The sequence below is a fragment of the Phaethon aethereus genome (assembly GCF_964289735.1).
Source record: "Phaethon aethereus genome assembly, chromosome: Z".
NCBI classification, from domain to species: domain Eukaryota; kingdom Metazoa; phylum Chordata; class Aves; order Phaethontiformes; family Phaethontidae; genus Phaethon; species Phaethon aethereus.
This window is the reverse complement of record NC_138577.1, coordinates 21,991,381-22,003,468: the sequence shown is the minus strand read 5'-3', so window position 1 is coordinate 22,003,468 and position 12,088 is coordinate 21,991,381. Positions and strand designations below refer to the sequence as shown.

The following is a 12,088-nucleotide window of genomic DNA, read 5'->3' as shown; positions in this document are numbered from 1 at the left end:
TAGAATCAGTCATGCATTCTCTGAGAATGGAAAGAACTTAGTCATGCAAGTACTTTTAATACTTAGCACTGTAGCAAGCATTTCTTTATATTTGGCCAGTGTAGCCATGCCATTTCACTCCTGCTGAGGATTTGGTTCATCCCACTTTCAGATGACGGTTAAAAGTTAGGTTATCAGTGGTACTCAACAACAATTACTAGGATTCCTGATTTCTTATATCTCCTCCCTTTCCCTCCCCTTCGAAGCAACTTTGAAATTACCAGAATACAACAAGTAAACAACTACTTACTAAAGCAGCAACATACACTTTGTAGACAGGGTCAGCACAGACCATGGACAGCACACTGCAGCAGGATTCCACCACCACATCTCCTGAGATACTGGTCTGAGATGACCCACTAGCTGCTCCCAGAGCTCCAGCACTTGTGTTGTTTCCATTGCTGCTCCCAGAATTTCCAGTGCCTTCACCATTAGCCAGTAATAGAGCACCACTAACATCATGGGAAAGACGTCTAAGTGCCATCTCTCGTATATTCCAGTTTCGAGAAAACAAGCAGCCAACTAACTCCGTTCCAAATACCTGCCAAGGAAAAGGCAACATTACAGGAGTCAAACTGAGTAATACTGCAACTTAAGTATCTGAGAAGAGTGATCAAAAAGAGCAAAGAAATGTTTCTGGTGAAAAAATCACCTTAAGAAGTCTGACAGCAAAAATGTGTCAGAAGGTACAGAGTCTTAAAAAAAGTCTGTGACAGAAATGAAACATCATGATAAGACATCAGTTCTCCAAAAACTCTGTTAAGAGAAGTGGGAGGATGACCGTATGGATGGTTTCACTCACTTTGAATTTTAATTATTCAGTATGGAGTTTGTTTCTAGACATTTATATAAACAACCCTGAAACCAAGGTCCAGGTATACCAGACAAAAATTACAGCAGAAACACAGGCAATACAATTTCTCCCACTTTTAAGTGTGTGAACCTGCTCAGCTGAACCTGCCTCTAGACTCCAGAGGTCATTCAGCTCCTGCAACACAGCTTGGGTAACAATAAGTTCCAACTTCGTATTTGTGCTAAACTTGCACAACCAAAGCTAGAGTTAAGAATAGTACATTTTATTACATGGACCTTTTAATATGAGGCCTGAGATGAAGTCCAAAATTGAAATCACAGTTAAAATAAAACTGGAAATCCTTCTCTTCTGATGCAAGTTAAATGTAATTCTTTCCAATAATAATCAACCATAAAGCTGATGAGGATTCAGAATAAATTTCTGAATTGTTGATCTGACAAATCTAGCAAAACAGTTCAAAAACAGGTTTTGCATTTAGAAGCTTCTTTTACAAAGTAAGATTACCTGAATCCATGGCTCAGCTAAATCCTTATAGGTAGAAGGGATCTGCTGGACCCCATAATGAGTAAGGTTAAAATTGCTATCTTGGGTTCTTCTCTGTGATCCAGATGTAGATTGCTGCTGAGTTTGCTGCTGAACCACACGGAGAACAGAAGAATCCACAGGGCTTGGCAATTCATGACTACAGATTAACAACAAATAACATGGATTAACAAATGAAACATTTACTGAAGTAAATACTTTATCATATTTAGGAACATCAACTAAGGATCCAGAAACAGATAGTTTGTTATACACAGACTGAATCCTTACCTATAGAAATCATGAGATCTCCATTTAGATCTACAAAGAGGACAGATAAGTGGCTCTCTGTTTCTTCTGCATTCTTCTGCCCCTGGAACACAGCAACAGGATAATACGTACTTCAATTTTAGAGTGTATAAAACCAGAAGATGGCATTACTATTTCTAGGTTTTACTGAAGAATGTTAGTTTCAGGATAAGCACTTCTGAACTGAGCCATTTGCAGCAGCCTGATAAATACGGGTATTTAAACATTTTTTGCATGCAGAAACGCTTCAGTTTAACGCTACAATTAAAATTAGTATTAAAAGTTATGAACTGAAATGCAGTTCCTTTTGAACCTCAAACATAGGTAATATTTTTTATAAAGTATTAAAATATGGGAGATTGAATTTTATTTGTTGAAGTAAACTATAATTATTTATATGTTTTATTTAATGTAGTATTTAAGCATACTCTGTCATTCACTATAATAATCCTAGCTAATAGTAGATGACTTTCCTGCATTCTAATGACCAGTCACAGTGGGCTAAAAGTCTGTTCTTAACCTTGCTGTAATTGGACATAATCTTTTCACTCAGGTAAAAGACGAAAAGACGAGCAAACCTCTAGGCCTGCAGGTAACTGCTTTCTCAAAGCATCAAATTACAAACTTGATTTGTGAATAACCGATAAAATAAGGCATATCAATAGTACCCAAATGATACCAAACTCTCACAAAGAGCTACCATTCATCACTTAAAACCAGGTTTCCGTTCTTTTTCTTTTCTTCTTTTTTTTTTTTTTTTACGTTTAAAACAAACAAAAAACCCAATACAAACACACTAAGTTATAATACTTCTGTATATTTAGAGTCACCGGAACTTAAAAAGACAAAGATGACAACGTACATATTGACATGCAGTGGTGGTGTAACTTGTTCCTGCAGCCATCTTCGCACACAGTTAGGCTCTCTTCATCCAGCATGCCTAACAAGCAAATGGGGCACATCTGTTCTTCTTCATCCTTCATACTATAAAAACAGATATTCACGATTGTAAAAGTGGCATATCAGAATTCAGAATAGGCTTTAACAGTGAAAAAAGATTTACCTTCCAGTTTATTACAGTTACTTCTGAGTAACTATAGGCTATGCATGAATCATTCTCCTAAACCTTGGTCTGAATAAATAAGCAACCAAATTTTTAGAAGCAGTGAGTACAAGACAACACTTTGTTGAAATTAAAAGGAAAGTCACAAAATGCATGACATCTTTGCAAACTAGGTCAGATACCAATTAGAGATTGAAAGGCCCAGCCTTGGGCACTTACATTTTTTTCCCCAAGGCTTCTTTAAACAAACCAACATTTGCTTTTTTACTTGTAATTTGGTTTTGAAAAACAAAGAAATTTTCGTATTTTGAAAGCTACCCACATTTTTTTCCATGACACTGCTTTCAGAGTACTGAGTCATAAGGTAGTCTTTAGCCCGTTACAGGAAACTAACTACTACTTGATGAACATATATAAAACTCAAAAGATTAATAGAAGATAACAGCCACTCAAGAATTTTCTGCCAGTAACAGAAATGAGATGCAATAGATTCACATGCACACTAACATAGCTACATGTCACATGTATATTTAAAAAAAAAATCTTCCCTGTTTTACATGTTGCTTCCATTTTATTTATCCCACCTTTATTTTTAAATGAATATAACCAGATTTCACCAGAAAAATTACTCTGAACTTAAACAACAGGTAGTGAAAAACATGCATTTTAATCTTCTGCATTATTTAAATTGCAAAACCCTTACTATTCATAGCAAAAATTTAAGTTATAGTTCGTGTTTGTCTAAAAGTTTGCAGGAACCCTGTATTTGTTCACAAATTTATTTATTTAAAAAATAAAATTAATTTGTATATACATTATTTCCATACACATATATTCACTTCTATTTCCTTGTAAATGGTTGACACTATTTTTTCCTTGAAAAATGCACAAAAATAAGCTTACAGTGAAAAACGTATTTCCACACCATGTATAGAAACACAAGTATTAATTTAAATTTAAGTTTAATTTTACTTTTGAAGAATTAGTGGTGAACCAAAAATAATTGCCAGTCACAGTAATTACTAGAACCAAGTAAATTTTTATCTCAAATCTGATGCTCAGTGTTCTCCAATACTTATATCATGCAAGACTAGACTTGCACAATACACCAACTTATCCCAACGAACCAGTAATGCCAGGAAGTAACCATCAGGCACACTGGCAAACAATTGAAAAAATCTTTCATCCTGTTAAAAACAAGAACTAAAGCAGTGAAGTTCACAATCCAGTGAAGCCTAGACTATGGGAAAAAAAAAAAAAAAAATTTCCTGCACAAGGTACCTACATTAAAGAAACTCACTTGCCAGTGAAGTAGTTCCAGAGTAGACGATGTGTTTAACTGCTTTGTTTATGCAGCTTATTTACAGTGACACAATTTGGAAAAATAAGTAAAAGATGACCTTGAAGGTCGTTTACAATCCAAAGATTCTATGATTCTGTAATGGGACATTAAGGTCACAATCTGCACATCAGAATTACAAACCTGTCTGAATATATTCTCTAACTTACTCATCATGCTTATTATCACAAAGCAACATATGAAGGTACTCCTTAAATTAGGTTTCACTTTACACAAAAGAAAGTCTCAGTTTAGGTTGTCTTCTGTGGTTTGGCCTCTGTAGAGGATGTCTAGTTCACCCACTAACACATGCACAAGTCATTTGTTTAAGAAATTAACCAATATCTTTTCAAATCAAGGAAAAGAACATGCAAAAGCACTTAAGCAGTAGTAATCGGGGAAAAAAAAATAAAAAGAATCAAACATCACTTAAGATTGGTAAATAAGGCACTGTTTAATATTGCATAAACTATAAAAATCATAATCGTTTACTAGCTCCCTTAAAATAACTACCCATTTTACATTAAATGCTTTTAAAAATATATGCTTCCTTATGTTTTTAAAAATATATTTTTATATATGTTTACCCCAAAATTTTTCAGTATATTGTCACATAGTGCACAAGCACTTCTCTGAAGTGGGACAAGAGAAAAAGAAAAAAAGTCATGTTTTTTCACTTGTCAACATTTGCACAAGTGCTGTATTCCAACAAATGCACAGAAATAGGTTTCCAGAGTTAATATATGCTTCAGTCTTGCACTTACATTTCAAAAGTTTGCTCCCCAAATTTATAAAAGGTAAAAAAAATTATTTTCACAACTCTACTTAACATTTTTCAAACAGAAGTTAAAAAGCAAATAGGCCCACTTGGTATCACGGTGACTAATGTATCGTTGACTTGATTGTTTACAAATACAGACTTAAGGTGGCTTGAAATGAAAGCAGCTTTGAACAAAAAGAATGTAGGTGATTCTGAACCTTCAAAATTAGAAGAAAACTGCAGAATAAAGTTTTTAATTCCTTTAGGAAAATACTAACCTGTTTTCTGAACTAGATGTAGAAGTACTAGATGATGACAATGTATGAGAATTTGACATGCGTGAGACAAACTTCTGGATGGTGTTACGAGATGGAGCTTTGATCCTTGAGCTACGCCTACTGTGATATTTCTGGAACAAACTCTCAACCTAACATCAGAAAAAGATAGCAACAGTCGTATTTATGCTATGAATAGCTTGTAATTAAAAGTAGTATTACGGAAGCTTAACTACTGCTAAAGAAGATCTATTCACCTTCACAATAATGCATTAGCAGTAGCAGCAGGTATTTCAGAAGTCTTACTAATAAACAGATCACAAGAAACTTTACAATAAAACCTTATTTGCTTATTAAAAATAAATGACAGCTTTAAGTATATACACAATTACTTCTGAAGACCCTTGTTCTGTTTACCTTTCAGTCAATCAGTAAGACAGATATAAAAATTTGAGTAGAAAATCCAAGATTTGAATCACTCATTAAACTATACCTCTGCTATTCTTTTAGTTATGTCCTTTATTCGTAGCTATTTTTTTTCTACTTACAGAGCACTTGACAATGAGTTAAAGATACAGCTAAACACATATATTCTTGCTGCCTTGAAAAGCAACAGTTTTCAGAATTTTTAAAGATAATGCCCTAAAGACTTTTACATGGAATGTATTTTAGATCTGCCACTAGATCTGTTAGAAATCAATTACCTCAAAGTTCTTCAGTGTCTTTCTCCAGAGCATTGGGTCTGAGGGTTCAAGCTGGAACACCCGCAACATAACAAACAGCAGATGAATACAAAATGTCCCACGGCCACAGCTACAAGTCTGCAAAAAAAAATATATGCTAGGACCCTACTGAATTGGTAATTACACAGATAATTTCATAGATAATTTTTCCACATTTAAGTGCATCATAGAACCAAAAGTTCCACCCTCACCCAAAAAAAAAAAAGTAGTCTATGCTAAGTATTTCATATGTAGGCATAAATATCTTCTTACACGGCCTTACAGAAAATGTGAATTCCTGAAATATTATTCAGGAATATATATGGAAAAGCAGACAATTACAACAGTTTTCAACTGACTTTTTTCCCCCCATTTTAAATTTTTTTTAAAATCAAACAAAGCTATTGCTACGCTTCATACTAGAAGGAACTTATGCATATAATTACTCTCTATGAACACAGATTACAGCTTCTACACATTACTTTATAGAACTGTTATCCTGTGTTGGCAACTAACTTGACCTAATTTGGTTTCAAACAGTTTTCCAAGATTAGCTATAAATTAATAAAGACTACAAACAACACAAAAATGTTTTCTACCTGAGGCCCAATAAACACTCTGTACTTATTATCAGGGCTGTCTCCTCCAATTAAGAAAGAGTTGGGTCCTATCTGCTGCAGCAAGTACAGCCTGGCTCGCATAACTTTGTTGACACGACGATTTGTTTCTTCAGGGCTGTATGGAGAGAAGCCATCTGGAGAGGGAGCTCGTCGAGGAGGTGTTATTCGTCCACTCTGAAACTACATAAGCAGTTCCATCATAAGCATTTCCAGGACAACAGTAAGTTAAATTAGGTGTTGGTGGGCTTTTTTTGTTTGTTCCCCAGCCTCCCCATCCAAATGGCATAGAATAAGAGTCTCCTGGAAACCTGAAACTACAACCTGCTTAGACTATATGACTTTAAAAAGATTAGTTTTTTCCCATGCCCAGAACTTGAGGGCAGAAAAAAACCCCAAAATGTTGTAACTGAAATTTCATCTGACATGATGACAGAAAAGGAGTCTTTTAAATTGCTTCTCTTTTCAAGTCTTCATTGGTTGCCTTACCATATTACTACTTAATTAGCAAGTGTAATTCAATCAGAAGACAATCATAGACTTGTGACTCAATACAGGAAAATTATATAAGGTTATAACCAAAGCTTAACTGTGGATGAGCATTTTTGTAACACACAAAGCCATTAGATACTACTGCTCAAAACATTCTTTAATGAAGCCAGTTACCATTTCTCAAAATATTCTATCACACATCTTCTCAAACGTAATGATAAGAGATTTTAGTCTTCTAACAATGCACCTAAATCTTCCCTAATCTGTACCTAAAGATTGTTTCTTGAACAGAGGATCAAAAATAGCACACCAGTAACACTTTTCTGCAGGAATCTTACTCCAGCCAACAATTCTATGCCCAATGGAATATACTGGCATGGAGAACTGATGTGCAACATATTACAGGAAAAAAACAAACTACTAGCATCTCTTTGTGCAAATCACGCTAAAAGAATATACATGTCTTCACAACTGAATATCTGTATTTCTTCCTTTATTTCCTAGAAATAAAAATTGAAAGCAGGACTGAATGAGAAAAAAATCACACACCTAAGAGTAGAGAATAAAATTCTATGCATGAGAAATGTAAAATGAGATATGCTCTGCCTATCTCACTCAAGTTATACGCTGTCATAACCCCTTCGTATCAGCATCTTGCCCTACACAGGGCAGATTAATTGCCTGTATAAGCAAAAGATTGCAGAATATAGCCAAATTAAAAATTACATCGCAGCTTGCAACTTACAGGCACTGGAGACACCCTTTTTCTTCTTACACCCGGTGATTCAGATTTAACCGTTCTAGAAGATGATGAAGAGGAGCTACTAGGAGAAGGACTACGTCTTCCTTTCTGTGTAGGTGAAGAAGCAGTGCTTTGCCCTTCAGCTGGAGGTTCTAGAGGGAGTTTGTTCACGTCTGATCCATCTCCTTTCCCAGGGATAGGTTTCACCACCTTGCAGAAATTAAACCACGTGTTAGAACTACGAATTGATCATTTTACACTAAATCAAAACAAATTAATCAAAACTTATTTTTCTAGCATTATATAATTAAGCCATTATCCAGACATCTGAAGTCTGCATACTCCCTAGGTTCTAATACTAATATCTAATAGGGTGTTATCTTCTTCACCTATACACAACACAAAAGCAAGAACTGTTTTTCCTATCCATTTGTGCCACTTATGTTAGCTGTGGCAGCAACTGATTTGATTCTCAAAGTACTTCTGTAATTGTCATTCATGATATCTCAAAGGACAGCAGTTCCCCCATTTGGATAGTAGGAGGCGAAAGAATTTTTTTCTACAGGCATTGTCTCTTTATTAAGAGCTATAACGTTGGATCCATCTGTTCTACACAGTAAGTATCAACTGATAAATACTAGGTTGCTATTTCTACAGCGTAGCACTTACTGCAAAGTAAAAATTACTTTAAACCTGAAGGCAATGCAGGAAAATTAAGGTGTACTGCGCCCTTAATGTATTGCAAACCCAAACTTTTCAGAAATCTTTGTCGCTATTGTTTTTAAATATACTGGTATCTTATTATGAAACAGGATAAAACTATAAAAAGCAGTGCAGCCTTTTTTTTTTTTCTCCTACCAATTACTGTAATCCTTTTTCTCTCCTGTAAGGTCAGAATGCAAATTCATGCCTATGGAGAAGTTACAGTTATGACCTGCTAGTGCTTGAAAACATTTAACATGTAAAATTATAGTAATTGAGAATCTGGAGCACCAAAAGTTGTATTAAGAAAAACAAAAATGTCAAGGCAAGTGGGCTGAGCTGGGAAACAATTTCAAGCTATGCCATAACCAAGATGAATTCAAAATAAGAACTGTTCTGTGTAATTTGACCCTTCGAGGTATTGCTTTTTTGGTACACTTATAAGTATGTTCAATGTTCTTTCTCACGACAGAAAGTTACCAACAGAACTCTCTTATATCTGTTCTAGAAAAGCTGTCCCCAAACACTTGTTTACTGTATCAAATGATCTTAGCTTTACATTAGCACTCCCATCAAGTGGTACATAGGAATCACACTGACCAGTGCAACTACATTTATAGGCAACTAATGGCTATTAATTAACCAGCATTATACTGAATATGATTGTAACTATGCTTAATAAGTTTCAGGTTTGATCTGCCTGCAATGTCTTAAAATTGCTTCTAAGTCATTTATACAAAAGCATTACCCAAAAGGCTAATAGAATATTCTGGCATCCAAAGTTTAGCAGAGTTGAGACGTGCATGAATAAGTTAGATTTGGTTTTTTCTGGTTCTAGTAAGATTGTAGTTTGTTTTTTCATCTAGCAAAAATTCCACACACTTCTGTTAAAATACACTGAAAATTTTAACATTTTCAAGCTAAGGAAAAGTGAAGCCATGAAACCCCTAAGAATCAAGGGAGTACAAAGCACTATAGTGCAGTTTTGCACTCAAGACTTAAGTTTTTACCTAAAAAACAGGAGTTACTTTTGTTGTTGACATTAGAGGGCAGTGTTGTCACAGTATTATTTTATACTACGCAAAGCAGCAGCATGCCTTTTTCTTAAAAATAAAGTTTAATAAATTTGTACATTTCAGAAAGTCAGACACAGTTTCCTGTTAAACAGCTCATAAAAGATGAACAGGAAGACCATAATTAAGAGTATGCAAATTGTTAAGAAAAAGAGGTTTCTAATAGAAGTTTGAGGGAGTTTTATTTGTAATACCAAATTTTGTTTGTTACAGATATCACCCTTCCATCAATGCCACTTACCACAGGGCCTCTCCTGCTTCTTCTTTCCAGCCATTCATGCTTCCAGGCTGGCATACACGTTGCCTTGAGTTTCTCCCTGATCATGCGCTCTTCTGGGCGGTCGTCCATCTTCTGCAACCCCCTGAGGGTTTCTTTATTCTCCATGTCACGACTACATCAAAGAAAAAACAAATAGTCATAAAGACAATTGTATTCTACTTTAAGTAAAATTAACATTCTTAAAGTTTTTGCCATCCTATTCTCCCTCTCCTTACAACACAGCTTCTAAAACATTACTTCCAAATGACTGCAGAAAACCTTGTAAGAGTTACAAGTAATTTGCTAGTCTGCCATTTGCAGCATACCTGTTTTGAGGGTTATTTCTTTAAAATTTGTGTACTGCTTGTAACATTGGACACCAGTGAAAAGGAAAGTCTTGGAAAATATTAAAACAATACAAAAATTACACCGTGTGTCATGTCATTCACCAAAGGTTTCACAAGTGTTGTGGTGGTTCATGTGTTCCTTGGCAATTCAAAGTTTACAATCTCTGTTTTGAAACAATTTACACAATGAATATAAAGTAATGGTGAAAATTTTCCATCTTCATAGGACGCACAAGCATGAAACTATACAGCTAGTGCCTCTTCCTATACAAGATCTCTTCCTCAAAAGAGGACCTGTAAACTAATACACAGTAACTACGTTTAAGCTAGACACAGAAGTCATGAAAGTAAGGCTGGTGGCCTTGAGAGTTGCTTTCTGAGTGACTGATGACTCAAAAGCTCTCCAAGTCAGCTATAACTATAGCAAAATTCACAGCAAGTTCCTATCTGTAAAATGGATGTGTAATCCATCTGGCTTGTACTTTTTTGTCCTACAGCAAAGTAGTTGCTTGTGATTGCTGGCAATATCCAAAAAGCAAAAAATACTGTCAGACATTGAAAAACAAATATGCACAGTCTGGAAGATTTCCTGATTCTGTTGAGCTATCTGCTAAATCACCAAGAAAACCACATTCTTAAGCAGCAGCACATGATCCCCACCCATTTTCTTGAAGTTAGCTATCTTTAAAAATAAGCAAGCTTGATTAAACCAACTCTCAGAACAAAATTTTGTTTCAAAAATAAAATCACAACTTAAAGTGGAAGATAAGGCTATATAATAATTTAGTTACAAGCACTGCTTTCATGCATGCCATTTTCAGCTTCTAAAACATTTTAGCTATGTACTTAAAACTACATCTAGGTACTGTATGATGACCTACCACATATTCCCTGTTTCATTCATTGCAACTGGATGACATTAAAATTATAATTCCTGTCTTCATCAGCAATATATTACTAAGGTTCATTTATCACAAATCCCTGCTTAGAAAAATGAGAAGTTTTTGCTGGTCAGAAGGAGTACTGTTATTTTTTTTCTATCATTGTAGAGACAAAGGAAACAAAGTATTCTGAGGCAGGAAATAACTCTTCCTGTTCAGTGCTGAAACATAATAAGCAGATGGATACTGTAAACAAAATACATTTTCTTTCAAGCAACATCTAAACCTACTGTTAATAACCAATTTTAGACACTCAGAACAGTCCAGTGATTAGAGACTTAAAAATGTTTACAAATAGAAACACAATCCACCGAAGAATGAAACATCTCTGTTTTTCAGAGGTTAAGCATCAATGCCTGCTTAACTTCAAACTAATAAAAACTGTTTTTGCCCCAGCATTGAATTCCATACTATCACCTTCTAGAAACAGAGACAAAAAACTAGTGATAATTCATGAAAAACAAAGATATTATAGCAGCAGGTAGAGTCCAAATGGAAAATGTGCCTAAAAGTTTAAAACAGGGGAAAAAGGGTCAACTTCATATTTTTCCCTCAGTCAAAATCAGTCAAAGACAAAAATCTTTGCATAAGAACAGCACAACTCCAAATGAATACAGATGCAAGTTAAAAATAGAGGTTTTTTTAATATTATTTATTCCATGGCATGAACCACCTCAGTTGCATGAATACTTCGTATACAAGACAGAAAGCACTATCCCAGCAGTGAAAGAATGAGACAGTATTTCATTTGTTCATATAACCATGATTAACTTCCCAACTGATATCAAAAAAGTCTTTTAGAGGCCCTTGGACTTGAATTCATGAACAATGTAATACAACAGTGGAGGCTTCACAATCTGTGCTTGTTCTCTAAAAAGGAGAAGCAACTATCTTCCTCTCATGTGACAGCTAAACCCATCTACTCCAGCCTGCACAAAGAACTCTTGTGCTTTTCCTCCACGCAGGTGAGAAAAGACCAACCAAGTCTGAAAGCTTTTGCTTAGTAAGCCATGGTTATCTTTTTGCAGAATTTAAGTATTATGTGTATTTTTATAGAACAGTTTCTGAAGTG

General features: G+C 35.0%; 1 protein-coding gene across 2 annotated transcripts in view; it reads right to left on the bottom strand.

The window, feature by feature from the left end:
• The window catches only part of MAP3K1 (mitogen-activated protein kinase kinase kinase 1), a gene marked incomplete at its 3' end in the record, with an annotated part of 58,017 nt that overhangs the window by 10,760 nt on the left and 35,169 nt on the right, over positions 1 to 12,088 (bottom strand). For both annotated transcript variants that reach the window (XM_082012878.1, XM_082012879.1), the window contains exons 2-10: positions 9,711 to 9,861; positions 7,698 to 7,904; positions 6,443 to 6,643; positions 5,826 to 5,942; positions 5,125 to 5,273; positions 2,547 to 2,668; positions 1,667 to 1,748; positions 1,358 to 1,535; positions 290 to 580 (exon numbers count right to left, since the gene is read on the bottom strand). In XM_082012878.1, the coding sequence (XP_081869004.1) occupies positions 290 to 580; positions 1,358 to 1,535; positions 1,667 to 1,748; positions 2,547 to 2,668; positions 5,125 to 5,273; positions 5,826 to 5,942; positions 6,443 to 6,643; positions 7,698 to 7,904; positions 9,711 to 9,861 (1,498 nt within the window). The remainder of the gene's footprint in view (positions 1 to 289; positions 581 to 1,357; positions 1,536 to 1,666; positions 1,749 to 2,546; positions 2,669 to 5,124; positions 5,274 to 5,825; positions 5,943 to 6,442; positions 6,644 to 7,697; positions 7,905 to 9,710; positions 9,862 to 12,088) is intronic.